Consider the following 24,869-nt stretch of genomic DNA (forward strand, 5'->3'; position numbering starts at 1 on the left):
GGGTCTTGGCTTTCCAAGAATCAGCCCATGGCCCAACTCTTACTCCCAACCCTTCGAGCAGACACTCAGTTTCTTGCAGCCACTTCATTTTGCTTTGTGTCCTTACAAGAACCTCTTGCCAGGACCTCACTACTTGGTTCTTCTGCCCCTTTCTTGCTTTAATGCTGGAACTTTGCCCTCCTGATGTTGTTTCTCGCTGCTGGTTGTAGGCTGAGTATCTCAAACACCACCTGAGGGGCCACGGAGCTGCGTCCTACGACACGCCCTGGATGAGAACCTTTAAGAAAGCCAATGCTCTGAGCAGCCATGTAAGGCCATGCTAATTAAGTGCAATTAATGCCATTGTTCTGCACGGGGCTCTTGCCTGCACATCCCTTTGTGGTTCTGAAACACCTCCAGCAGCTCGAGATGTTACTGTGCCCTTCAAAGTGGGTTTGCAGCCTCCAGGCTTTTAATGGAAGTTTCTGATGGATGTGAAAACTTTTTCTCACCCCAAAAAACCTTAAAAATGAGGTGTTATTTTCTGAAACTGTGAAAAAACAAACGAACAAACAAAAACCAAACCAAACAAACAAAAAAAGCACACCAAAAAAAGGAAATATATGTATGTGACAAACCTGAAGGATGTGCTGGAATTGCTCAGTGAACAGTCACTTGAACTTCATTTCAACCACTCAAACTTCTATTAAAACTTCAGTTAAACTTTATTGAAACTCTTCTATGTGCATTGTGCTGGAATTTCATAATGGGAAAAGCTCTGTGTGACTGAATCATCCCAGAGCCTGGCAGGGCTTTGGGGGCCCATCATTTCTTAGGCCTTTTGCCATCTCAAAACCTTTGGAAAACTTAAAAAGGAGCCTGGATTGCAGATGTGGAAGTGGCAGCACCAGGTCTGTGCCACTTCAGTGTTCCACATGTTATTTCCACGTGAAAAAGGAGGAATTTGGGTTCCTCCCTGTCTGCTGCATGTACCTGTTGCATGTGTGAGTGTCAGGAAACCCAGAGAGCTCTGCAGGGATCCCCAAACTGAGCTCCAAGACAGGAAGAAATTCAGTTTACTCCCACCCAGTGCTGAATCCTCCTTTTCCATGCCTTGTCCCCAGGGCTCACCAGTGCTCTGGGTCTCTGAAACATTCTTTGCTGAGGTGGTTTTAGTCCTTAGAGAAAATGAGCTGCAGCAGAGGCAGGGAGGGAGCACAGAATGATTGGAATATCTTTAACTGTTTGGTTTTCTCTTGGACATCTCTGCTCATGAAATTGTTCCTTGTAATCCATTGTGTCCAGTTTGTGTATCCAGTTGGGTTTTTAGCTGCATTTTGTCTGTCTGCTCTGCTTGCTTTGAATTTGGCATTTTTGGGGGGTTAAAAACCTGTATTTCTGTGCTTTCCACCTGGATCTGCTGGGTTATTATGGCTCACATCACCTGGCTGCTGCTGCTGGCTTGGAAGTGTCCCTAAAACTCTTGTATAACCCAATTCCTGGGAATTAACTGTGTCCCTGTTCTGTTTGTGGTCATTGGTGTCACTCACCTCTTGCTCAGTCAGAACTGTGTGTGTATAACAACTTATAGAGAAGTTTTTGATGTATTAACATCTTCAGTGTTCTTCTGCCTTTAAAGCTCTTCTTTCTCCAAGAAATATGTAAAAAATTCTTTTAAACCCTCTTGTATATCCTCTTGTATTGTTATTTTATATCTTCTTATATTATTCTATCCTCTTCTATTATTATATTCTTTAATATTATTCTATCCTCTTCTATTATTATATTATACAATGTATAATATAATACATATTTTATCTATCTAATTATTTTATCCTTTATTATACCTGTCTCTCTTTCCATCTCTTTGTGAAATATCTTTCATTAATGGCCATTTCCCACCAAGTGAAAAATTCCCATGTCCAAGGGTCAGGATTTCACTGTGTTTTGGCCCCACAGTTCTCTTGGCTCTTGGATTTTTACAGTGAGGAGATGCAGTTTTTCATTTAAGTGGTATTTTGAGAATGCAGATGTGGATTTCCTTCCCATGGCAGCTCATCTTTAAATAATTGTCTTTATTCCAGTGGGTGCCTTCAAGTTATTCCATTTCTGATTTTCTCCCAGCCAGCCCCACTGCAGCAGAGCCTCTTTGTCCTGCCCCACCAGGTGAGTCCTCAAGGGCAGTTGTGACCCCTGGTTGTTTTTATTTAGGTGAAATACAAGGAGAACTTTGCCAAAGAGTTGGGTAAGAAGCCCAAGTACGACCTAAAGGAGGCCAAAATCTACAAGACCATGAAGGACGCCCACAACATGGCCAGTGAGGTACAGGGGTTGGGCTCTCCCTGGGGGGAGCTGCACATTTCTGTGCCAGACCCTCCTCCCTGTCACCAAAGCCCTGCCCAGCCCGGGGTGCTGAGCAGGGTGTCCCTCCTGCTGCAGGTGAAGTACAAAGCTGACCTGAAGAAGATGCACAAACCCGTCACGGACATGTCGGAGTCGCTGCTGATGAACCACGTGCTGAGCACCAGCCAGTTGGCCAGCGCTGTAAGAGCCTCAGCTGCCCCCCTGCTTCCCTGGCACCCCTCCTGGCACAGCCACTGCCCTGTGCCATGGCTGTGCCACCCCTCCTGGCACAGCCACTGCCCTGTCCTGTGGCTCTGCCAGCCCTCCTGGCACAGCCACTGCCCTGTGCCATGGCTCTGCCAGCCCTCCTGGCACAGCCACTGCCCTGTGCCATGGCTCTGCCAGCCCTCCTGGCACAGCCACTGCCCTGTCCTGTGGCTCTGCCAGCCCTCCTGGCACAGCCACTGCCCTGTGCCATGGCTCTGCCAGCCCTCCTGGCACAGCCACTGCCCTGTGCCATGGCTCTGCCAGCCCTCCTGGCACAGCCACTGCCCTGTGCCATGGCTCTGCCAGCCCTCCTGGCACAGCCACTGCCCTGTCCTGTGGCTCTGCCAGCCCTCCTGGCACAGCCACTGCCCTGTGCCATGGCTCTGCCAGCCCTCCTGGCACAGCCACTGCCCTGTGCCATGGCTCTGCCAACACCTCCTGGCACAGCCACTGTCCTGTGCCATGGCACATCCACTGCCCTGTCCTGTGGCTCTGCCAATCCTCCTGGCACAGCCACTGCCCTGTCCTGTGGCTCTGCCAGCCCTCCTGGCACAGCCACTGCCCTGTGCCATGGCTCTGCCAGCCCTCCTGGCACAGCCACTGCCCTGTGCCATGGCTCTGCCAACACCTCCTGGCACAGCCACTGTCCTGTGCCATGGCACATCCACTGCCCTGTCCTGTGGCTCTGCCAATCCTCCTGGCACAGCCACTGCCCTGTGCCAGGGCTCTGCCAATCCTCCTGGCACAGCCACTGCCCTATGCCAGGGCTCTGCCAATCCTCCTGGCACAGCCACTGCCCTGTGCCATGGCTCTGCCAATCCTCCTGGCACAGCCACTGCCCTGTGCCATGGCTCTGCCAGCCGTCCTGGCACAGCCACTGCCCTGTGCCATGGCTCTGCCAACACCTCCTGGCACAGCCACTGCCCCACTTGGTTCCCATGGCACACCACCTGAGGGTCACCTCTGCCAGCCCATCCTGGCACAGCCACGGCCCCCCTTGTTCCCATGGCACAGCATCTGGGGGTCACCTCTGCCAGCCCATCCTGGCACAGCCACTGCCCTGTCCCCATGGCTCTGCCAACCCTCCTGGCACAACCACTGCCCTGTCCTATGGCTCTGCCAGCCCTTCTGGCACAGCTACTGCCCTTGTTCCCATGGCACAGCACCTGGTAGTGACCTCTGCCAGCCCCTCCTGGCACAGCCATTCCCCTTCTTCCCATGGCACAACACCTGGGGGTCACCTCTGCCAACCCCTCCTGGCACAGCCACTGCCCCCCTTGGTTCCCCTGGCACAGCACCTGGTAGTGATCTCTTCCTCCACTTCCTAATTAGCAGCTCCTCGTTAACCAGCAGGTTCACCACATTTGTCCTCTGGGAAGGGAACTCTTTGAAATCCTCTGATAATTTTTGGTGGATTGATTCTTTATCCCATTTTAACTGATTGCACTACACTAACAAGTACCTTTTTATTTTTTCTTTTTTCTTCACTGATTAATGTATTTAAATTCTTTAATTCTTTCTGGTTTTGTGGTGGTTTTTTTTTCATTTCACCTTTGTTTAACATCACCCTGTTGTAAACCTACATAATTTTGCCTAACAAAATAATTGAGAATTTTACTAAGAAAAGGCAAACCCCCATTGTTGCCTGAAACAGCCTTTTCTTGTATCTGCTGTGTTTTCTCTTTTTTTTTCTTTTAATGGTTTTGACAAAATCTTTGTTACAACTAAACCCAAAAATACTCCCCATCTTTAACTCCCTGGATGAGAAATCACTTCTAAACTTCTTACTTTTTGTTTTGCTTCTTGTATTCCTAATTTCTCTTTGACGTTCCACTGAAGTGTTGCTTTGATTGGAGCTGAGAACTAAATTTGCTGAGGGTTTTTTTTTGTGTTGAGATGCTTTTTGCCCCATTCCCTTCAGTACCAGTACAAGAAGCAGTATGAGAAGAGTAAGGGTCACTACCATGTGGTGCCAGATAACCTTGAGCAGGTTCACCTCAGGGAGGCCTCAGAGCTCCAGAGCCACGTAAGTTGGTCCTGTGTTTGTCCTTGTCCCACCTCCAGCCCTGAAACCCCCTCAGGGGGTTCTCCAGTCTCCATGAAACCCTCCCAGGGAGTTCTCCAGTCTCCATGAAACCCCCCCCAGTGGGTTCTCCAGTCTCCATGAAACCCTCCCAGGGGGTTCTCCAGTCTCCATGAAACCCTCCCAGGGGGTTCTCCAGTCTCCAAGAACCTCCCCAGGGGGTTCTCCAGTCTCCATGAAACCCTCCCAGGGGGTTCTCCAGTCTCCATGAAACCCTCCAGGGGGTTCTCCAGTCTCCATGAAACCCCCTCAGTGGGTTCTCCAGTCTCCATGAAACCCTCCCAGGGGGTTCTCCAGTCTCCAAGAACCTCCCCAGGGGGTTCTCCAGTCTCCAAGAACCTCCCCAGGGGGTTCTCCAGTCTCCATGAAACCCCCCAGGGGGTTCTCCAGTCTCCATGAAACCCCCCAGGGAATTCTCCAGTTTCCATGAAACCTCCCCAGGGGGTTCTTCAGTCTCCATGAAACCCTCCCAGGGGGTTCTCCAGTCTCCATGAAACCCCCCAGGGGGTTCTCCAGTCTCCATGAAAGCCCCCAGGGGGTTCTCCAGTCTCCATGAAACCCCCCAGGGAATTCTCCATCCTCCAGAATCCCCCTCTGCTCTCCCAGCACTGCCCCAACAAGCCAGGGAGAAACATTTCCATGTTGGCAAGTTTGGAACATCTCAAACACACAGACCAAGTGCCTTCATTCCAGAGTCATTCCCAGACCTCACCTCTGCTCTACATGGAGCTTTCACACAGTAAAATACATTTATATGGGGGGTTTTCTCTACAGAAAAAAGGACCTGGAAATCATGGAAAACCTGGAAACTGAAGGAATGAGTTGTTACTCACAGGGTGATTTCAGCTGCTTTAATTAGTCAGGTGAAGGGACAGCTCTGCCATTCCTTTCCTGCAACCAGAGTGGCTTTAACCCAACCCTGCTGCTGTTACATGTGGGAATCATTCCAGAGACTTTCAGGCTCTGCTTTGGTCTCTCATCCTCTCTAGGCCAAGTATTTCCTGGCTGTAAAGCAGAAGGAAATTACTGGTAGAACACAAAGGGCTGTGGTTATGACCTGGAATGGACTATTAGAAGTAAATTTGACACAATAATTCTGAGTCTGCCCAGACACCCCCCCTGCTGTTACAGGATTTTTATTTTATTTTTTTTTCAGTTTGTTTTTTTTTTCACAATTTGCAGTACATTTATTTACTGCCCCCAATTCAAAATATAAAGATCCTTTTTCTAAATACAAATATCATACTTTATGTTCTTATTAAACTAAGCAATTATTTTTCAGATTAGTGAGAATTAAGATAATATATGAACACATATGAAAAAATGTACACCCTACATAGAATTTGATTTGGGAAAATATCTATTCATACAGTCTAAGGCATTTTCCTTCCTTGGTGCCAAATCTGGCACTTCATGGGCAATAAGATGGTTTTCAGGAAGGGAAACTGTTAAACAGTAATTAACAGGGAGCAGATATTAGTCAGTGAATTGGGTCTTGGATTATTTGGGAGGGTGACTTTGTGTCTTTTCTTCTCAGGTGAAATACAGAGAAAAGTATGAGAAGGAAAAAGGGAAACCCATGTTGGACTTTGAAACTCCAACTTACCTCACAGCAAAGGAGTCCCAGCTCATGCAGAGCGAGGTACAGTCAAACCCCCCACTAAAACCCCCCAGAATTTACTTTTTATGGTTAACTGGGATTTAAAAGGCAGTTCTGCTGACACCCTGTGCATGCTGAGAGCCTGAGGAGGTAGAGCTGTGTCAGGTTTCTTTATGCTGGTTTTGAAATGCCCCACTGAGAATTCCTGAAGCTTTCCTGTGTCACAATAAATTGCTTTTTAGCTGTTATTTTTTAGCAGGAAGCTGCCAGTAAATGAAGCTTAAACAATTTCTCTGAGTAAGAAATTGTGGCCTGAAATGCCCCTCAGCCTTTCCAAGGGCAGTGCAGGGTGTGTTGGTCCACAGAGGGTGCCCTGGTTGTTTCTCACCTCAGAGCTCCACGTTTATTCCCTGTGTGTCTCTGCTGTCCCACTCCTGGCACTTTTTTGTGTTTATTTGAAGTGCAACCTTGTTCTGGCACAGGTGGAGGTTTGGACATGCTGCAAACCAGCTGCACAAGTCATTGTGGTGCAATGATTCCTTTAAATGTTTCCTCTGCATGGACAAATTAGTAGAAAAATGAAAAATAAAGGCAGGATCTGGTTGTATTTCCATTGGAAACAATGAGCTTTTCATACCCTGTAGTGAAAACAGGATTTGTTGCTTTAAGTGCCCCTAAACTGTGGCATTGATGCCAATCCCTGCTCCATCCTCCCAGTAGTTTTTCACCTCATTAAAAACATGGTGGAATAAATATTTGCTGTTTTGTTTTGTTTTTTTTTTCTTCTTCTTGCTCTCATCAGAAAGAATATAAGAAGGACTTTGAGGAGTCCATGAAGGGCAGGAACCTGACTGGCCTGGAGGTCACACCATCCCTGTTACATGTCAAATATGCAACCAAAATAGCCAGTGAGGTACCAGCAACTCTGTGCCCCTTCCCTGTGCCACTCCAGTGATCCCACTGGGATTCCCAGCAACTCTGTGCCCCTTCCCTGTGCCACTCCAGTGATCCCACTGGGATTCCCAGCAACTCTGTTCCCCTTCCCTGTGCCACTCCAGTGATCCCACTGGGATTCCCAGCACCTCTTCTGCCCCTTCCCTGTGCCACTCCAGTGATCCCACTGGGATTCCCAGCAACTCTGTGCCCCTTCCCTGTGCCACTCCAGTGATCCCACTGGGATTCCCAGCAACTCTGTGCCCCTTCCCTGTGCCACTCCAGTGATCCCACTGGGATTCCCAGCACCTCTTCTGTTCCTCACTCTCTTTCCCAGCCACCCTCACTGAGCATGTTTCCATGTATCTTGTGTTGAGCTCATTTGTCATGGACTTTGATTCCTTGTCCTTTAACCACATTCCTGCCCCTTTCTGACTTCCCTCCTCCTAATGGTCCATGTGTGTGTGCTTTGGAAATTCATCTTCAACAAGAATCCCTGTATCCTTTTCCTCCATAACCCTCTACAATGTTCCTTCTTGTTTTCCGTATTTCTTTTTTCTTTTGGAGCCTTTGGGATAGTTTTTACTTTCAGTTTTTGCTGTTATTTTTTGCAACAAAGTGCTGGAGTGCAGAGCTCCTGTAGCCTGGCCTTGCAGGTGTTTCCCTTCTCCTCCTCCTGCAGAAAGAGTACAGGAAGGACCTGGAGGAAGGTGTCAAGGGCAAAGGACTGACAGCCCTGGAGGAGACTCCAGACATGCTGAGAGCCAAGAATGCAACTCAGATCCTCAATGAGGTGGGTCAGAGCTCTGTGGGGAATTCCTGGGTGGGTGTAACATCCTCCAGCTGCCCTGGAAAAGGGGAAACTTCCACTGGATCAGCTCCAAGCTCTGTCCAACCTGGCCTGGGACACTCCCAGGGATCCAGGGACAGCCACAGCTTCTCTGCCCAACCTGTGCCAGGGCCTGCCCATCCTCACAGCCAGCAATTCTTCCCAGTATCCCACCCAGCCCTGCCCTGCCACTGGTATGAACTCTGTCATTCCCCAGAAACTCCTGAGTAGGGAGGGGAAAAGAACATGGATGGGGGACTAAGGACAAATGGGAGCCTGGACTTCCAAGGGAGCTCTTCTCAGGCTTTGCAGTCCCTGCCAGGAATTCAGGTGGGAAGCAGGTGCTGGATCCATGGTCAGGTCAGGGCAGGGCCCCAGGTGGGTTGTCAGTCCTCTGACTGGGTCAGCCCAGGGACTAACCCAGGTTTGGGTGCTGAGGAGCCCCTTAACTAGCTGGGTGTGACTGTGAGCTGGTCCTGCAGCATTGGGGCTGCTCTGGGGTGTGCTGTGGAGCTGCAGGGGTTCCATTCCCTGACCCACTCCCTGTGCTCCTTGCAGAAAGAGTACAAGAAAGCCTTGGAACTGGAAATCCGGGGGAAGGGGCTGACGGAGCTGGCGCTGGAGACCCCGGACTTTGTGAGGGCGCGGAACGCCACGGACATCGCCAGCCAGGTGGGTGGCACTGCCCGCCCCTGCCGAGCCCCTGCCAGCAGCACTGAGCCCCTTGTGCTGCTGGCACTGCCCACCCCTGCTGAGCCCCTGCCAGCAGCACTGAGCCCCTTGTGCTGCTGGCACTGCCCACCCCTGCTGAGCCCCTGCCAGCAGCACTGAGCCCCTTGTGCTGCTGGCACTGCCCACCCCTGCTGAGCCCCTGCCAGCAGCACTGAGCCCCTTGTGCTGCTGGCACTGCCCACCCCTGCTGAGCCCCTGCCAGCAGCACTGAGCCCCTTGTGCTGCTGGCACTGCCCACCCCTGCTGAGCCCCTGCCAGCAGCACTGAGCCCCTTGTGCTGCTGGCACTGCCCACCCCTGCTGAGCCCCTGCCAGCAGCACTGAGCCCCTTGTGCTGCTGGCACTGCCCACCCCTGCTGAGCCCCTGCCAGCAGCACTGAGCCCCTTGTGCTGCTGGCACTGCCCGCCCCTGCTGAGCCCCTGCCAGCAGCACTGAGCCCCGTGTGCTGCTGCTGCCGCTGCCCAGGGCAAGGGGATGTGCCAGGTGCTGGAGGCACCTCAATGTGAGCTTTGCCCAACAGATCAAATACAAACAATTGGCAGAAATGGACAAAGCCAACTACACCAGTGTGGTTGATACTCCAGAGATTATTCATGCCCAGCAGGTCAAGGACCTTTCCAGCCAGGTATCTTGAGTGAAGCAACTTAATCACTGTCCCTTGGCCAGGACATACTAATTTGGGCACCTCAATAACCACCTCTGACCCCTCTCAGGACGCTCCAGGATCTCTCTCGAGCTGTGATGTGGCATCTTACTCTGAAATCCATCCCAATAATCAAATTAATTTCCTTTAATGCTGTGTAATACTTTGCAATACCAAAGCTAATTCTTTTCTGAGTAGATTTAGCTTAATGTTCCACTCCTTAATAACCTAATATTTGAATTAATTACAGAGGCATAATCTCAGTTTACAGCAGACAGAGGAGTGCTCTCATCTCCACTCAGATGGGCATTATGCAGCAATAAATAATGCCAGCTTGTTTATTGCTGCCTCTGTGGCCTCTGTTTTAATATATTTGGGAATCTCCATCAGAAAAAGTACAAGGAGGAAGCAGAGAAGAACATGCCCCACTATGTGCCTGTGGCAGACACCCCAGAGATGCAGCGAGTGCGGGAGAACCAGAAGAACTTCAGCATGGTGAGCACAGGGTGCAGCACCCAGGGGTGGGCTCAGCCCGAGGGAAGCTCTGCCAGGCAACACCTGACACTTCATCTGCCTCTTGTCACCAGCTCCAGTACCAGGCAGACCTCCAGAGCAGCAAAGGGAAGGTGACAGTTGTGCAGGACACCCCTGAGATGCTGCGGGTGAAGGAGAACCAGAAGAACTTCAGCTCGGTAGGGTCGCTCTGTGTCCAAACCTGGGGCTAAAGAGCTGCTTGTGCTGCTCCTCTTCCACATTCAGGGCATTTAGTCAGAGCAGTTTTACCTCCTGTGTTTTGACTGCACTGTTTGATACAGTTCAGCAATCACTGCTGTAATTAATCAGTGTAATCAGTGCCCATTTTCTCCTGCCCCGTTGCCCTCTGTGTGTGTCCCGTGGCCCCTCGTGCTCTGTCTGCCTGACCTGCCTCCCATCCTGTGTTGCCATCAAATGCCTCAAGTCTGTTGTAGAATTTTGCCTCCAGCACCATTATTGAAGCACATAACAGAGTGGAGAATGTTTGTATAAAACAAATCAGAGCAAATAATGCTCCCCAATCCCAAAATCAGCCTACAAATGTTGGGATCATAGAATTGCAGAATGGCTTGGGTTGGAAGGGACCTCCAAGCCCATCTTGTCCTGGGCCAACTTCCCCTAGCCCAGGTTGCTCAGATATTCTACTGAAAAATATGTGATTTATTGATATTTTACTCAGAGTGCATCAAGTGTAAATGATCAGCCCCTTTTTCCCCCCAGTGGTGCTCAGACTTCAGCGAGGCCACAGGCAGTGACTGGAGCTGATCCTTTCAGCTGCTCTGCTGTGGCCAAATTCCCTCTCCAGGAGCAGGAATGTTGTGTTTTGGATGCTTAACCTTGTTGTCTTCATTCTAAATGTTAAGATCTTGTATAAAGAAGACATTGGAACTGGAACCACTATTGAAAAGACCCCTGAGATGCAGAGAGTTAAACGAACGCAGGATAATATCAGCTCGGTACAGAAGAATTGGGTTTTAATCCTCTACCACTGCTAATTCCACTTGAAATAATATTTTCTTTTTTTTTTCTTTCTCCTCATTTTGCTAACAGTGGTTTGGCAATAACACACCCAGTTAGGGGTGACTTTCTTGGAGTTTTTGCCTCTTCTTGTTACTTTAACAGTCATCTTTCTAATGATTAACAGTTTCTTACTTACAACCCATTGCTAAACCATTGCCAGCATTTTAATCTCATTCCAAGTATGGTTTGGATGGAATCAAAGAGTCATTTAGGTTGGAAGGCACCTGTTGAGGTCACCTCTTCCAACCCTGTTGCTTGAACAGGATCAGCTGGAGGTTGCTTGGGGTGGTGAGTTGGGTTTTGAGGATCCCAAAGGATGAAGATCCCACAACCTCTCCAGGCAATTTGTTCCAGTACCTGAACACCTCACAGGAAAAAAGTGTTTTTCTGTGGTCAGACTGAATTTTGTGGGGGTGTTTTGGGGACTTGTGTTTGTTTGTTTTGTTTTATTTTTCAATTTGTGCCCATTCCCTCCTGTCCTGTCACTGAGGACTCCCAAAAATTGCAGCTCCCTCTGCTCTGTTCCTTCTCACTGGGCATTTATACACATTGCTGAGTTTCTCCAGAAACAGCTGATGAGTCCCAGCTCTCTAAACCTCTTCTCATATCCAAGGTGATCCTACTCATCCTTTTGGCTTCTCCAGTCAGTCCATGTCTTGCACTGGGGAGCCCAGGGCTGGGCACACAACTCCAGCTGCAGCCTCACCATTGCTGGGTGCAGGGGCAGGATCCCCTGGGAATGCCCTCCCTAATCATAGATCCATGGAGTCTTGGAATGGTTTGGGTTGGAAAGACCTTGGCCTTTGCCATGAGGGTCCCCAGGGTCCTTCTCTGCAAAGCTGCTTCCCAGCCAGTCACTCCCAGTGTGTTCCCAGTATGGGGTTATTCCTCCCAGTTACAGGACTTGGCATTTTCCCCATGGAACTTCCTGAGCCCCTCTCTCCGGCCATTCCTGTCCCTCTGGATGCAGCACAACCCTTGGGAGGACCAGCCAACCCTCCCAGTTCATCATCCTGTGTCCCAGATCCAGGTGCCTCGTGAGGGTGACCCAGTCCTGGCCCTGAGGTCCCCCAGTGGTCACTGGTGTCCATCAGCTCCTGGTGCCACTGCCCAGGCCCCTCTGGTCCCGTTCTCTGTGTGTGTCACCGTGTGCTTGTCTGGAGCTGGCAGGGCCACCAAGTGCCCCCAGCCCCACTGAAGCTGGTCTGCTCAAGCTTTGGTGGTCTCTCCAGAGCTGTAGCCCTCTGAAATGGGGTTAATTCCACACCTCCTTCTCTTCCAAAGCCCAGAGCCCCGTGTTGTGCTGGTTGGGAGTGCTGGGGGTGTCCCAGTCCCCCTGTCCTTGTACAGAGAGCACTGCAGTGTGTTCAGGGCTTCCTGCACAGCCCAAACCTTCCTTTCCCTGGCACAAAGACCAGTGGGATCAGGTCCCAGCAGGTCTCAGGACACCCTTTCAGTGTCACCCCCGGGGACTCAGGAGCTGAATTGCCTCATGCCGCATTTCCCGGGAAGGTGATGGGGATCCTTTCCCAGCAGCTCCTGCTCGGGCTGAAGCCCATGAGATCCTCCACGAGCTCAGGATGCTGCTCTTTGTGTGTCCTTGGTGAATCCCTTCAGTGCTCCTGTGTAAATCCTTCCCTTTCCCTCTGCAGATCAAGTACAAGGAGAGCATCGGGAAGGGAACGCCCATTCCCGACCTGCCCGAGGTGAAGCGAGTCAAGGAGACCCAGAAGCACATCAGCTCGGTATGGTCCTGTCTGTGTCCCCCCAGCCCAGCCCAGCTCAGCCTTTGGGCCTGCCTGGAGCCTCCCAAATCCCCGGGGTGGGCAGCAGGGGGTTAAATCCCTGGATTGTGCAGTGCTTGTCACCATCAGTCGCTTCCCGTGCTCCTTCCCTGCCCTTCCCTAAACACACAACTACACACGGAATTACCCACGTTGTGTGTTGTAGTTAATCTGGAAAAGATGCATCAGGAGGCAGAACTTGGTGGGAAAAACCCAACTGGAGCCTCCTTGTGGTCACAAAATCCGTGACAGCTGTAAGGGAAACAAATCCCTCGTTAAATGTGGATTTCAGCAACCACAGCAACATTTCACAGCTCCCTTTTGCATAACTGAGTTGGTTTTGCACGTGATTCTTTATTTTTTTCCCAACACTTGACATGGTTTTATTTTCCCCTGCTGGGATTGCTTTATTTTTGTAATTTTTTCAATGATACCAAGGAGTGAAGGCTGGTGGGGCTTTTCTTGCTTGTTTTGTTTTGGTGCAAGTATTTTTTTACCTGCAAGAAGAGCCACGAGTGCATTTGTGAGTTATTTCTACCAGGCTGGGGTTTAAACCCACCCAGGTTTCTTCTATACAGCTCCTTCCATGAAAAAAGACAATTGCTTGGAATTCAGTTACAGGTGAAATCAAACCTAACAGTGAGTGGCAACATTCAACTGTTCCCCTTGCTGGAGATTTAACAGTAAATATGGTGAAGATAAAACAGTGCTGTTGCAAACAGGCAGACACAGAGATCAGCATGAGTGAAGCCCAGAATTGTTATTTCTAGAGTAAAAATGCCTGCAAAAGGTTAATACCATGGGAGAGACTCAGAATTGTTGAGTGCCTGATAAATTATATTGTTATATTTCCTAAACTAAGATGGAAAGCAAACCCTCAGGTCGGGGGAGTGTTTAAACTTGAGGTGTTGAGTGATGAGGTGTTGAACTCACTGAGGTCAAAGGGTGCTGAGCTGGAGGCTGTGACTGGGCAGGCACTGAGGGGCAGACACTGGGCACTGCTTCCATGTGATCCCAGGGAAGTTCCCTCTCCCAGTGCAGCTCCTCTGGAAATTGGGATCTCTGCAATCCCTGCCAGGACGGGGGAACCGGGGGGTGTCCTGGGCACAGGGACAGGAGGAGAGGGCACGGCCTCAGGCTGGGCCAGGGCAGGGGGCACAGAGCAGGAATTGCTGCATGGAAAGGGTGGGCAGGCACTGGCAGGGGCTGCCCAGGGAGGTTTGGAGTGCCCAGCTCTGGAGGTGTCCAGGGAAGGACCCCCAAGGTGGGCATCGGGCACAGGGTGGGCTTGGTGAGCTTGGAGGGCTTTTCCAGCCTCGGTGGTTCTGTGAGGGCACCAAGAGCTCTGCAGGGCTCAGGAGGTGTTTTATGGGTGTCACTGGGCATGGTGAGTGTCTCTCAGTGCCCATGAAGGGGCATCGGGCACAGGGTGGGCTCGGTGTCCCCAGGGGCAGTGCCAGCAGGTGACACTGTGCCTGTGCCTCTGCCCCCAGGTGTGGTACAAGGAGGAGCTGGGCACGGGCACCCCCACGCCCGTCACCCCCGAGATGGAGCGGGTCAGGCGCACCCAGGAGCACATCAGCTCGGTACAGGGGCTGGGCAGGGGCTGGCACAGCTCCCAGGACCCCCCAGCGCCCTCCTCCACTGCCCCCAGCCCTGGCTTTGCCTGGCACTGCCTTAACTCACTGATGTTCCTCCTGTCTGTGCCCGGGGGGGATTTACACCTTGAGAACCCAACCTGGCTCTAACGTGGTGTTTCCCCCGTGGTTATTCTGACCCTTTCTCTCCTCTCCTCTGCCGTGACCAGAATAATCCCCGGAATAATCCCTCCCAGCCTCTCCCTCGCCCCTGGCCCGGGTGTGCAGTGGATTAAGGAGTGCTCTAACCCGCCCGTGCCCAGGGGGGGCTCACCCTGTGGCTGTGCCAGGGGGTGCTGAGGGGATGTGGCACTGTCTGTCCCTCGCAGGTGTTGTACAAGGAGGGGGTAGGGACGGGCACGGCGACAGCGGTGACGCCGGAGATGGAGCGAGTGCGGCGTAACCAGGAGAACATCAGCTCGGTACTGAGCCCACCACCCTCCCTGTGCCAGGCAATCCTGCACCTCTTACTGTGGCACTGCCCTTCTCCTTCCTGCTGGAACTGTGACAGCCTTTCCTTCCTCTGCCAGATCCCACTGATTCCCTTTTGGCTCCGTTTAACCTGAGCTTCCCCTGTCCCACATTCCCACCTCAGCTGAGCGGTGCCTTCTTGTCCTTCCCAAGGGAATATCCCTGGGGTGAGGGTGTCAGTGTGAGGGTGTCAGTGTGAGGGTGTCAGTGTGAGGGTGTCAGTGTGAGGGTGTCAGTGTGAGGGCGTCAGTGTGAGGGTGTCAGTGTGAGGGCGTCACTGAGCTGGTGTCACTGTGAGGGTGTCACTGAGCTGGTGTCACTGTGAGGGTGTCACTGAGCTGGTGTCACTGTGAGGGTGTCACTGTGAGGGTGTCACTGTGAGGGTGTCACTGAGCTGGTGTCACTGTGAGGGTGTCACTGTGAGGGTGTCACTGTGAGGGTGTCACTGTGAGGGTGTCACTGTGCTGGTGTCACTGTGAGGGTGTCACTGTGCTGGTGTCACTGTGCTGGTGTCACTGTGAGGGTGTCACTGTGAGGGTGTCACTGTGAGGGTGTCACTGAGCTGGTGTCACTGTGAGGGTGTCACTGTGAGGGTGTCACTGTGCCCTCAGCCCTGCCATGGAGAACGAGCTCCCAGCCCTTCCCGGCTCAGGAATCCTGGAGTGGTTTGGGAGCAGATCCCCTCCTGTCTGTGCCGTTGTGCTGTGTGGGGTGTCTGTCCCTGCGTGTCCCCAGGTCCTTTGGGAAGCCCAGGGCAGGACTTGGGTTGTAGCTGGAAAAACTGTGGTAGGAATGAGGAGTTATGGGGGTGGTGTGTGCTCCTGACACAGCCCAGGCAAGGGCCGCGTGTCCTCATCCTGTCCTGTTTGTTTGGACTCAGTTCCCACAGGACAGACCTGGAATGGGTCCTGTCCTGGGGCAGTGAGTGTTGTCCCCTTTCCCCCATTTTTGCCTTTCCCCATTTCTTCCTTTTTCCCATTTTCTCTTTTGTTGAATTTTTTCCCATTTCCCTTTTCCCCTCCATTTCCCCCTTTTCTCCTTTTTCCCCTTTTTCCCCTTTTCCTATTTTCCCTTTTCCCCCTTTCCCCCCATTTTTCCCTTATTTTTTTCTTTTCCCCTCATTTTTCTGTTTCACCATTTTCCTTTTTTCCCTTTTGCCTTTATCCTCCTTTTCCCTTTTTCCATTTCCCGTTTCCCCCCCGTTTCTTTTCCCCCCATTTCCCCCTCACTTTTCCCTTTCCCTGTTTCCTTTTTCCCCATTTTTCCTTTTTTTCCCATTTATTTCCTTTTTCCATTTGTTTTTTCAAATTGCTTTCCTTTTCCCCCATTTATTTCCTTTTCCCCCATTTATTTCCTTTTCCGCCATTTATTTCCTTTTTTGCCATTTATTTCCTTTTCCCCCATTTATTTCCTTTTTTCCCATGTATTTCCTTTTTTGCCATTTATTTCCTTTTCCCCATTTTGCCTTTTTTCGCATTTTTCCCTTTTTTTCTCATTTATCTCCTTTTCTTCCCTTATTTCCTTTTCTCCCCTTTATTTCCTTTTCTCCCCTTTATTTCCTTTTTCCCATTTCCCCTTTTCCCCCCATTTTTCACTTTCCCCAGATTTATCTTTTCCCCCTTTTCCCTCATTTCCCCCTTTCCCCTTTATTCCTTTTTCCCATTTTTCCTTTTTTCCCCATTTTCCTTCCCCCCTCTTTTTCCTTTCCCCCCTTTTCCCCCTTCCCTTTGTTTCCTTCCCCCATTTTTCCTTTTTCCCCTTTCTCCTCTCCATTTTCCTTTTTGTCCCTTTTTCTTTCTTCCCCCTTTGATTTTATTTCCCCTTTTCCCTGTGATTCCCTGTTCTCTTTCTCTTTGATTTCCTGTCTCCTTTCCCCTTTATTTTCCCCATCCCTGTGCCCTCCTCTCCCTGTCCCCTGTGCCCCCTGTCCCCTCTCTCCCTGTGCCCCCCTCTCCCTGTCCCCTGTGCCCTCTGTCCCCTCTCCCTGTGCCCCATTCGATGCTTCCCACCCATTAATTTTTCCCGGCACTTTCAGGTATTCTGCACTTTTAAACCCACTTTTTCCTGTCCTTGGCTTCACTTCCCTCCTTTCAGCCCTTCCTGCCCTGCTGGAGCCTCTCCACATTCCCAGCTCTCTCTTCCCCCGTATTTAATTGATCCCTGCTATTACCTGGTTCATCCTTCCTCATTTTCCTGCATTCCTGGTGCCACCCCTGCTGAGCTGCCCCCCCTGGGCAGTTCCTGTGCCCACCTGTCCCTGAGCTGCCTCCCCCGGGCAGTTCCTGTGCCCACCTGTCCCTGAACTGCCTCCCCGGGCAGTTCCTGTGCCCACCTGTCCCTGAGCTGCCCCCCCCCGGGCAGTTCCTGTGCCCACCTGTCCCTGAGCTGCCCCCCCTGGGCAGTTCCTGTGCCCACCTGTCCCTGAGCTGCCTCCCCTGGGCAGTTCCTGTGCCCACCTGTCCCTGAGCTGCCTCCCCTGGGCAGTTCCTGTGCCCACCTGTCCCTGAGCTGCCTCCCCTGGGCAGTTCCTGTGCCCACCTCTCCCTGAGCTGCCCCCCCCGGGCAGTTCCTGTGCCCACCTGTCCCTGAGCTGCCCCCCCCGGGCAGTTCCTGTGCCCACCTGTCCCTGAGCAGTTCCTGTGCCCACCTGTCCCTGAGCAGTTCCTGTGCCCACCTGTCCCTGAGCTGCCTCCCCCGGGCAGTTCCTGTGCCCACCTGTCCCCCCTGTCCTCCCAGGTGTGGTACAAGGAGGAGCTGGGCACGGGCACCCCCACGCCCGTCACCCCCGAGATGCAGAGGGTCAAACGCAACCAGGAGCACCTGAGCTCGGTATTTGGAGTCTAAAAAGCAAAACAAATCCCTTTTAATCTCTTTTAAAATGCTCTGACACCCAAACTCTCCTGCTCTATTCCCCTGTAATCAATTCACCAAACAACATCCTATTCCTTTTATCTTTTACCATTTTTTCCTGCAAAATAGTTTGGATCAGGTCCAGCTCACTAATGGTTTTCCCTCTTCCCATCTTTCTCCTGTCGTATTTTTTATTATCTGCTTTTCCTTTCATTAATCACTCAGTAATTGTTTTTTCCCCGTTTTTGTCACACACAATAACTGGAGTATTTATTTCTTACACCTGAGTGTGCCCTGACTGTGCTCCTGCCTGTGCTCTGCTGGGGTGGGATGGGGACATGGAGTGGAATTGCTGCCTTTCTTCCTTCTGGGCTGGATTTGATGCCTTTGCCTTTAGGAAATGGTTGGTGTTGTTGCAGGGAGAGTGGCCCAAAGCCCGGGAGGTGGGAATGGCCCTGGGGGTGTTGGTGGCACAATTGCAGGGGGAAATCACTGGGGTTGGGGTGTTGGTAAAGGTGAGGAGGTGCCCTTGGAAACAGAGGGCTCGAGTAATTATAAATATTCTATATCTCTATAATCTTATGTGAGGTGTGTGTTGGGAAGGTGCAGCAGGACCTGCTCCTCCAGTGACACAAACTTGGTCTCAGGAAAACGTTTCCTTTGCTGCTGCTGAAAGGTCAAGAATGGACTTAATTGTCATTTATATCAAACTCCAATTGTCTAAAATCCCCTCAGGTTTAACTGTCTGGGAGAACTGAGGGAATCACAGAAGCCCAGAGTGGTTGGGGAGTGAAGGGACCTCAAAGACCATCCCATCCCATCCCTTGCCATGGGCAGGGCACTTTCCACTGTCCCACGTTGCTCCAGCCTGGCCTTGGACTCTCCCAGGGATGGATCCAGGGGCAGCCACAGCTTCTCTGCCCAACCTGTGCCAGGGCCTGCCCACCCTCCCAGCCACCAATTCCTTCCCAATACCCACCTGACTCACCTCCTTTCCTTCAGCCTGATCAGCAGGACAGAGTTCCAAAGGGGCGTTTCCTCTCAGGGCTGTTTTGCTCCTCTTTCTGTAGGAGGTGTCACAATCCCTCTGGTGGCTCTGCTGCAGGTTTTGTTCTCTTTGTCCCCTCCCCTGTCCCCCCAGGTGTGGTACAAGGAGGAGCTGGGCACGGGCACCCCCACGCCCGTCACCCCCGAGATGCAGAGGGTCAAACGCAACCAGGAGCACCTGAGCTCGGTATTTGGAGCTTGAAAAGCAAACCCAATCCCTCTTAATCTTCTCTTGACACCCAAACTCTCCTGCTCTATTCCCCTGTAATCAATTCACCAAACAACATCCTGTTCCTTTGTCATTTTTTCCTGCAAAATAGTTTGGATCAGGTCCAGCTCACTAATGGTTTTCCCTCTTCCCATCGTTCTCTTGCCGTATTTTTTATTATCTGCTTTTCCTTTCATTAATCACTCAGTAATTGTTTTTTCCCCGTTTTTGTCACACACAATAACTGGAGTATTTATTTCTTACACCTGAGTGTGCCCTGACTGTGCTCCTGCCTGTGCTCTGCTGGGGTGGGATGGGGACATGGAGTGGAATTGCTGCCTTTCTTCCTTCTGGGCTGGATTTGATGCCTTTGCCTTTAGGAAATGGTTGGTGTTGTTGCAGGGAGAGTGGCCCAAAGCCCGGGAGGTGGGAATGGCCCTGGGGGTGTTGGTGGCACAATTGCAGGGGGAAATCACTGGGGTTGGGGTGTTGGTAAAGGTGAGGAGGTGCCCTTGGAAACAGAGGGCTCGAGTAATTATAAATATTCTATATCTCTATAATCTTATGTGAGGTGTGTGCTGGGAAGGCACATCAGGATCTGCTCTTCCAGTGACACAAACTTGGTCTCAGGAAAACATTTCCTTTGCTGCTGCTGAAAGGTCAAGAATGGACTTAATTGTCATTTATATCAGACTTCATTTGTCTAAAATCCCCTCAGGTTTAACTGTCTGGGAGAACTGAGGGAATCACAGAAGCCCAGATGGGTTTGGGTGGGAAGGGACCTCAAAGCCCATCACATCCCATCCCCTGCCATGGGCAGGGCACTTTCCACTGTCCCACGTTGCTCCAGCCTGGCCTTGGACACTCCCAGGGCTCCAGGGACAGCCACAGCTTCTCTGCCCAACCTGTGCCAGGGCCTGCCCACCCTCCCAGCCACCAATTCCTTCCCAATACCCACCTGACTCACCTCCTTTCCTTCAGCCTGATCAGCAGGACAGAGTTCCCAAGGGGTGTTTCCTCTCAGGGCTGTTTTGCTCCTGTTTCTGTAGGAGGTGTCACAATCCCTCTGGTGGCTCTGCTGCAGGTTTTGTTCTCTTTGTCCCCTCCCCTGTCCCCCCAGGTGTGGTACAAGGAGGAGCTGGGCACGGGCACCCCCACGCCCGTCACCCCCGAGATGCAGAGGGTCAAACGCAACCAGGAGCACCTGAGCTCGGTATTTGGAGCTTGAAAAGCAAACCCAATCCCTCTTAATCTCTTTTAAAATACTTTTTAACACACAGAACCATATTCTTACCTCCCTGTAATCAACTTACCCAAAAAAATAATATCCTGGTCTCTTTGAGATTTTTTTTCCTTCATAATTATTACTTACCCTGTTCTTGTTCCTTTCTTTTCATGCTATCATTTTAATATTTGAATTCCTCCTTTTTAAGTGTGATTACCTTTTTTTTAACTCTTAAAAAACCCCCCACCCTGTTTTGCTTCTCTGGGCCCCAACAATCCTCCAGTTTTGCTCTGTGTGGTGGGTTTTTCCCTGATTTTCCTTCCTTTCCCCATGAGAACTGAACTCCTGGCTGGGTGTGGGGGCACTGGGACCTGCTGGGTGGGCACTGACTTAAACTGGTTTCTTTGTCCTTCCTGGGCTGTGTTTGACAGTCCCCAGTGCTGGTGCAGGTTCCGTGTCTGGCTCTGGAGCTGTGCCAGGCTCGGTGTCCCTCTGTGCCCCTGACCAGCCCTTTCCCTCCCTGGTTCTGTGCCAGGCTGGTGTCCCTCTGCCTCCCCTGGTTCTGTGCCAGCCCTGTGTCCCTCTGCTCCCCTGGCTCTGTGCCAGGCTGGTGTCCCTCTGTCCCCCTGGTTCTGTGCCAGGCTGGTGTCCCTCTGCTGTCCCTGGTTCTGTGCCAGGCTGGTGTCCCTCTGCCCCCCTGGTTCTGTGCCAGGCTGGTGTCCCTCTGCTGTCCCTGGTTCTGTGCCAGGTTGGTGCCCCTCTGCCCAGCCCTGTGCCCCTTTCCCTCCCTGGTTCTGTGCCAGGCTGGTGTCCCTCTGCCCCCTGACCCACCCTGTTCCAGGCTGGTGTCCCTCTCCCCCCTGGCTCTGTTCCAGGCTGGTGTCCCTCTGTCCCCCCGGTTCTGTGCCAGGCTGGTGCCCCCTGACCCGCCCTCTCCCGCAGGTGCTGTACCGGGACCCGCCGGGCACAGGGACGCCCGTGCTGGTGCCCCCCGAGCTGGAGCGGGTCCGACGTGCCCAGGAGCTGCTCAGCTCGGTACTGGGGGGTCTCCTCTAACTGTGCCCCCCACACTGCTCAGCCTCCCTGGCAAACGGGCACTCCCTGCCCTTGGCCTCTGTAACCAACTCTTCCTCCGTGTAACCGATTTGTAACCACCCTCTCTTCCCCCTTCCAGCGTTACTGACCTGCCACTTCTTCACTGATGGAGTTACTGAGAAGTTGTTTACAAAGTCCTTCCCTTACCCTGAACGTTTGGAACCCTTTTGCTTCCTTCCTTCCTTTACCTGTGTTGGGTTTCTACCCGCTGCTTTTCCCCGGCAGAGGGAGGGGCTGCAGTCCCAGCTGGATGCAGGGGGTGGTTTGGAGCTGCCCTGTCCCGGGAGGGGGTGGATTCCCCCCACATTTTCTGGGTGCTGATGGTGTTTTTTGGCTGCTCTTTGTTGCCCAGGTGTTGTACAAGGAGAGTGTGGGCACGGGCACCCCCACGCCCATCACCCCCGAGATGGAGAGGGTCAAACGCAACCAGGAGATCTGTAGCTCGGTATTTCCTGCAGCAAAACTGCCTTTAACTCCCTCTAAAAGCACTTCTTAACACTTGGAATAAGGGGATTTATTCCCAAATAACCCTGCCCCAGCTCAGAGCAGGGGGGCACTTCTTACTCGTGGCTTACTCTGGTTTAAACGTTGACTTTTGCTCTGGTTTATTCTGGTTTTTAAGAGTGATTTTTATGTTCAGTTCTAATCCTAAAAACACTTAAGCTGCCCTTGTTTTCTCTGCAGTGCTGACATGTATCTTGAGGCAATTAATGTAAATATTGATAACATTCCCAGCCCTCCACATGGTATTTAGTGCTCACTGATGCAGTACTTACATGATTTATTACCAGGAGTTAAAACCAGGCTGCAAAACTACTAAAACAGTGCCAAGGACCTGCTTTAAAAATACCTGGGCTGGGAGAAACTAAATCCAAGGCACAGAACTGTGCAGGGAGAGCTGGTTATTTACTTACTGTTGCTTTCTTTGGCTCTTTCTGTCCCCCCACAGGTGTTGTACAAAGAGAACATAGGGAAAGCCACCCCCACCCCGGTCACCCCCGAGATGGAGCGAGTCAAACGCAATCAAGAGATCATTAGCTCGGTATTGCCCCAGGGAAACGCTCCCCGAGCCCGGAGTGAGGTGTTAACACCACTGAACACTCAGCACCCTCTGCTTATTAACTGCAGGCACCTGCCTGCCCCAGGCACCCACACAACCCAAAGGCTTCTCCTTAACCCAGTTCGAAGCAGGACTTTACTGAGAAAAAAAAATCCCTTTTTGGATGGATTTTGTTTTTCTGGTTGGCCTTTTTTAACCCTCTCTGACTCCCCGTGTGTTTCACGCAGCTGGTTCCACACCAGCCTGTCCCTGCAGCCCAGATTGATGGCAAAGCTCTAACCCTGTCTCGGTGTAACCACTTGGAACGTTCTGCTTTGCTCTCCTGGGGGTGTTTTCCCTCTCCAGTGATGCTTCCTTGTGTCCTGTAGGTTTTGTACAAGGAAAACATGGGCAAGGTGACCCCGACCCCCATGACCCCCGAGATGGAGCGAGTGAAGCGCAACCAGGAGATCATCAGCTCGGTACCTGAACTTGGCTGTGCTTGTTTGTGCTTCTCTCTTCAGACATAACAGCCTAACTCGAGGCCGAGTTGGAGTTAAAAAATAGATGTATTTCTTTCTGCAAATTAATTGCTCCTTCTAAAGCAAAATCAATTTTAGGTCTTTTCTACAACTCAGTTTGTGTGTTTGTGGGTTCTATCCAGACAAGCTCAAAGAGCTCTTGGTGGAGATCAGGAATCATGGAATGCTGGGGTGGGAATGGGCTTTAAAGGCCATCTCTGGGCAGGGACCCTTTCTGCCAGATCAGGTTGCTCAGGGATATTCAAGTTTATATTTATTATTTCAACTTTTCATGGCTTTTCAGGGGGATTTGAGTTCAGGGAAAAACACCCATCCCTGACACTTTAATTTGGGACAGTGTGGCAACAAAACTCCCACCTCCCTCCCCCAAAATGTCATAAGCTAAAGCACCAGATGAAACCTCTCCTGAGCATTCCCAGGCCAGGCCCAGCTCCCCTGGGCAGAGCCTGCTCTGTAACCCCAGCTTTGCTCTCCCCCGTGTCCCACCCCTCACTGTTTGCCTTTTTGGCCATTGGGTAACATCTGTGTTAACCCCTTCCCATGTGGGTTTTTAAGCCCCTGGGTACGTGTTGTGTGTCCCACAGGTGTTGTACAAGGAGAACGTGGGGCAGGCGACCCCCACGCCCGTCACCCCCGAGATGGAGAGAGTCAAACGCAATCAAGAACAGATTAGCTCGGTATTGCCCCCAGGAAACGCTTCCCAAAGATCCCAGTGAAGTGCTTAACATGGAAGGATGTGATAGAGAACTTCTTAATAACCTGGTTTTACTTAACCCTCTAATTTTTCCCCTTTAGCAAGTCACCTCTTCCAAAGATTTTTTTGTTGCTTAACTTGTTAATCCTCTTCTTCCTGACTCTTTTTCCTTTCCTAATGGATGGTGTGGACTCTAAACCCAGTAACACCCCAGTGTGTGGGTGGGTTGTCCCCTGGTGACAGTTCCTTTGTGGTCTGTAGGTTGCCTACAGGGAAGGCTTAGGGAAGGCCACGCCCAGCCCAGTCACTCCGGAGATGGAGCGAGTCAAGCGCAACCAGGAACAAATCAGCTCGGTACTGCAGGAACTGCCCAGCCTGTGCCCACAGTAACCACCCTGAGCCCAACCCACTCTAATTCAGCCTCACTGTCCCAGTTTTCCTCATTTTTGCCTATTTTCCTTTGGATTTTTTCACCTTTTGCCAATAACTTTTCAGCTGCTTTGTGTCCCAAGATCTTTTCTATCCTGCAGCGCTGGGTTTGCTTCAATAACCCACCCCAGTGCCACAAGAGCTGGGATTCTTCTGGAGCTCTGAGCTGTGTCTGTGCTCTGCAGGTTCTGTACAAGGAGCACATGGCAAAGGGAACTCCCACCCCTCTGACTCCAGAGATGGAGAGGGCCAAGCGCAACCAGGAGAACATCAGCTCGGTAGGTCCTGCTCACACTGAAACCACATCTCACTGTCCCTGAAACCCACACTCAGCTGTGATGCCTGGAAGGCTGCACTAACCCTATGGAATTCTTTAACATATTCCTTGTGATTAGCTGGAGTTTGGGGGATTTTCAAAGTTATATTTCAAATAACATGTTGCCTTTGAATCTCCTCTGCTTTTCCTGCTCCTGGACTTTCTGACATAGAAAATGCTGGTTCTTCAGTAAGAGATTCCTGCATAACAATCATGTAAAAACCCAGACCTGGCCTCCCTCAGGCCCTTCTTTGCCTACCTGGAGCTCCAGAGGTGAATCCTGACAGGTTCTGTCCTTCCTCACCCCGGCAGGTGCTTTACTCGGACAGTTTCCGGAAGCAGGTGCAGGGCAAAGCCGCGTACGTGCTGGACACGCCGGAGCTGCGGCGCGTGCGCGAGAGCCAGAAGCACATCTCGACGGTAGGGCAGCTCCAGGGCTGGCCTTGCAAGGGAGGGAAAGGGAAACATGAGCCTGGCTGGCAGCTCAGGGACAACGGCCAGCTTTGCTGACCAAGGCTGGGAAAGCCCAAGGCCAGGGCCCTCAGTCCCTGCTGGAAGTGCAGCCCAGG

The 24,869-nt window shown here is 51.6% G+C and overlaps 1 protein-coding gene across 1 annotated transcript in view; it reads left to right on the forward strand.

Moving 5' to 3' along the window:
* NEB (nebulin) overlaps positions 1-24,869 on the forward strand; it is a 118,482-nt gene that overhangs the window by 89,973 nt on the left and 3,640 nt on the right. The window contains exons 116-134 of the mRNA XM_071562583.1: positions 2,191-2,301; positions 2,419-2,523; positions 4,511-4,615; positions 6,210-6,314; positions 7,075-7,185; positions 7,888-7,998; positions 8,593-8,706; positions 9,287-9,391; positions 9,800-9,904; positions 9,997-10,101; positions 10,807-10,899; positions 12,616-12,708; positions 17,592-17,684; positions 22,230-22,322; positions 22,709-22,801; positions 23,446-23,538; positions 23,817-23,909; positions 24,170-24,262; positions 24,613-24,720. Coding sequence (XP_071418684.1) covers positions 2,191-2,301; positions 2,419-2,523; positions 4,511-4,615; positions 6,210-6,314; positions 7,075-7,185; positions 7,888-7,998; positions 8,593-8,706; positions 9,287-9,391; positions 9,800-9,904; positions 9,997-10,101; positions 10,807-10,899; positions 12,616-12,708; positions 17,592-17,684; positions 22,230-22,322; positions 22,709-22,801; positions 23,446-23,538; positions 23,817-23,909; positions 24,170-24,262; positions 24,613-24,720 — 1,929 coding nt within the window. The remainder of the gene's footprint in view (positions 1-2,190; positions 2,302-2,418; positions 2,524-4,510; positions 4,616-6,209; positions 6,315-7,074; positions 7,186-7,887; positions 7,999-8,592; positions 8,707-9,286; positions 9,392-9,799; positions 9,905-9,996; positions 10,102-10,806; positions 10,900-12,615; positions 12,709-17,591; positions 17,685-22,229; positions 22,323-22,708; positions 22,802-23,445; positions 23,539-23,816; positions 23,910-24,169; positions 24,263-24,612; positions 24,721-24,869) is intronic.

Source organism: Pithys albifrons, chromosome 8 (genome assembly GCF_047495875.1).
Source record: "Pithys albifrons albifrons isolate INPA30051 chromosome 8, PitAlb_v1, whole genome shotgun sequence".
In the NCBI taxonomy this organism is placed as follows: Eukaryota; Metazoa; Chordata; class Aves; order Passeriformes; family Thamnophilidae; genus Pithys; species Pithys albifrons.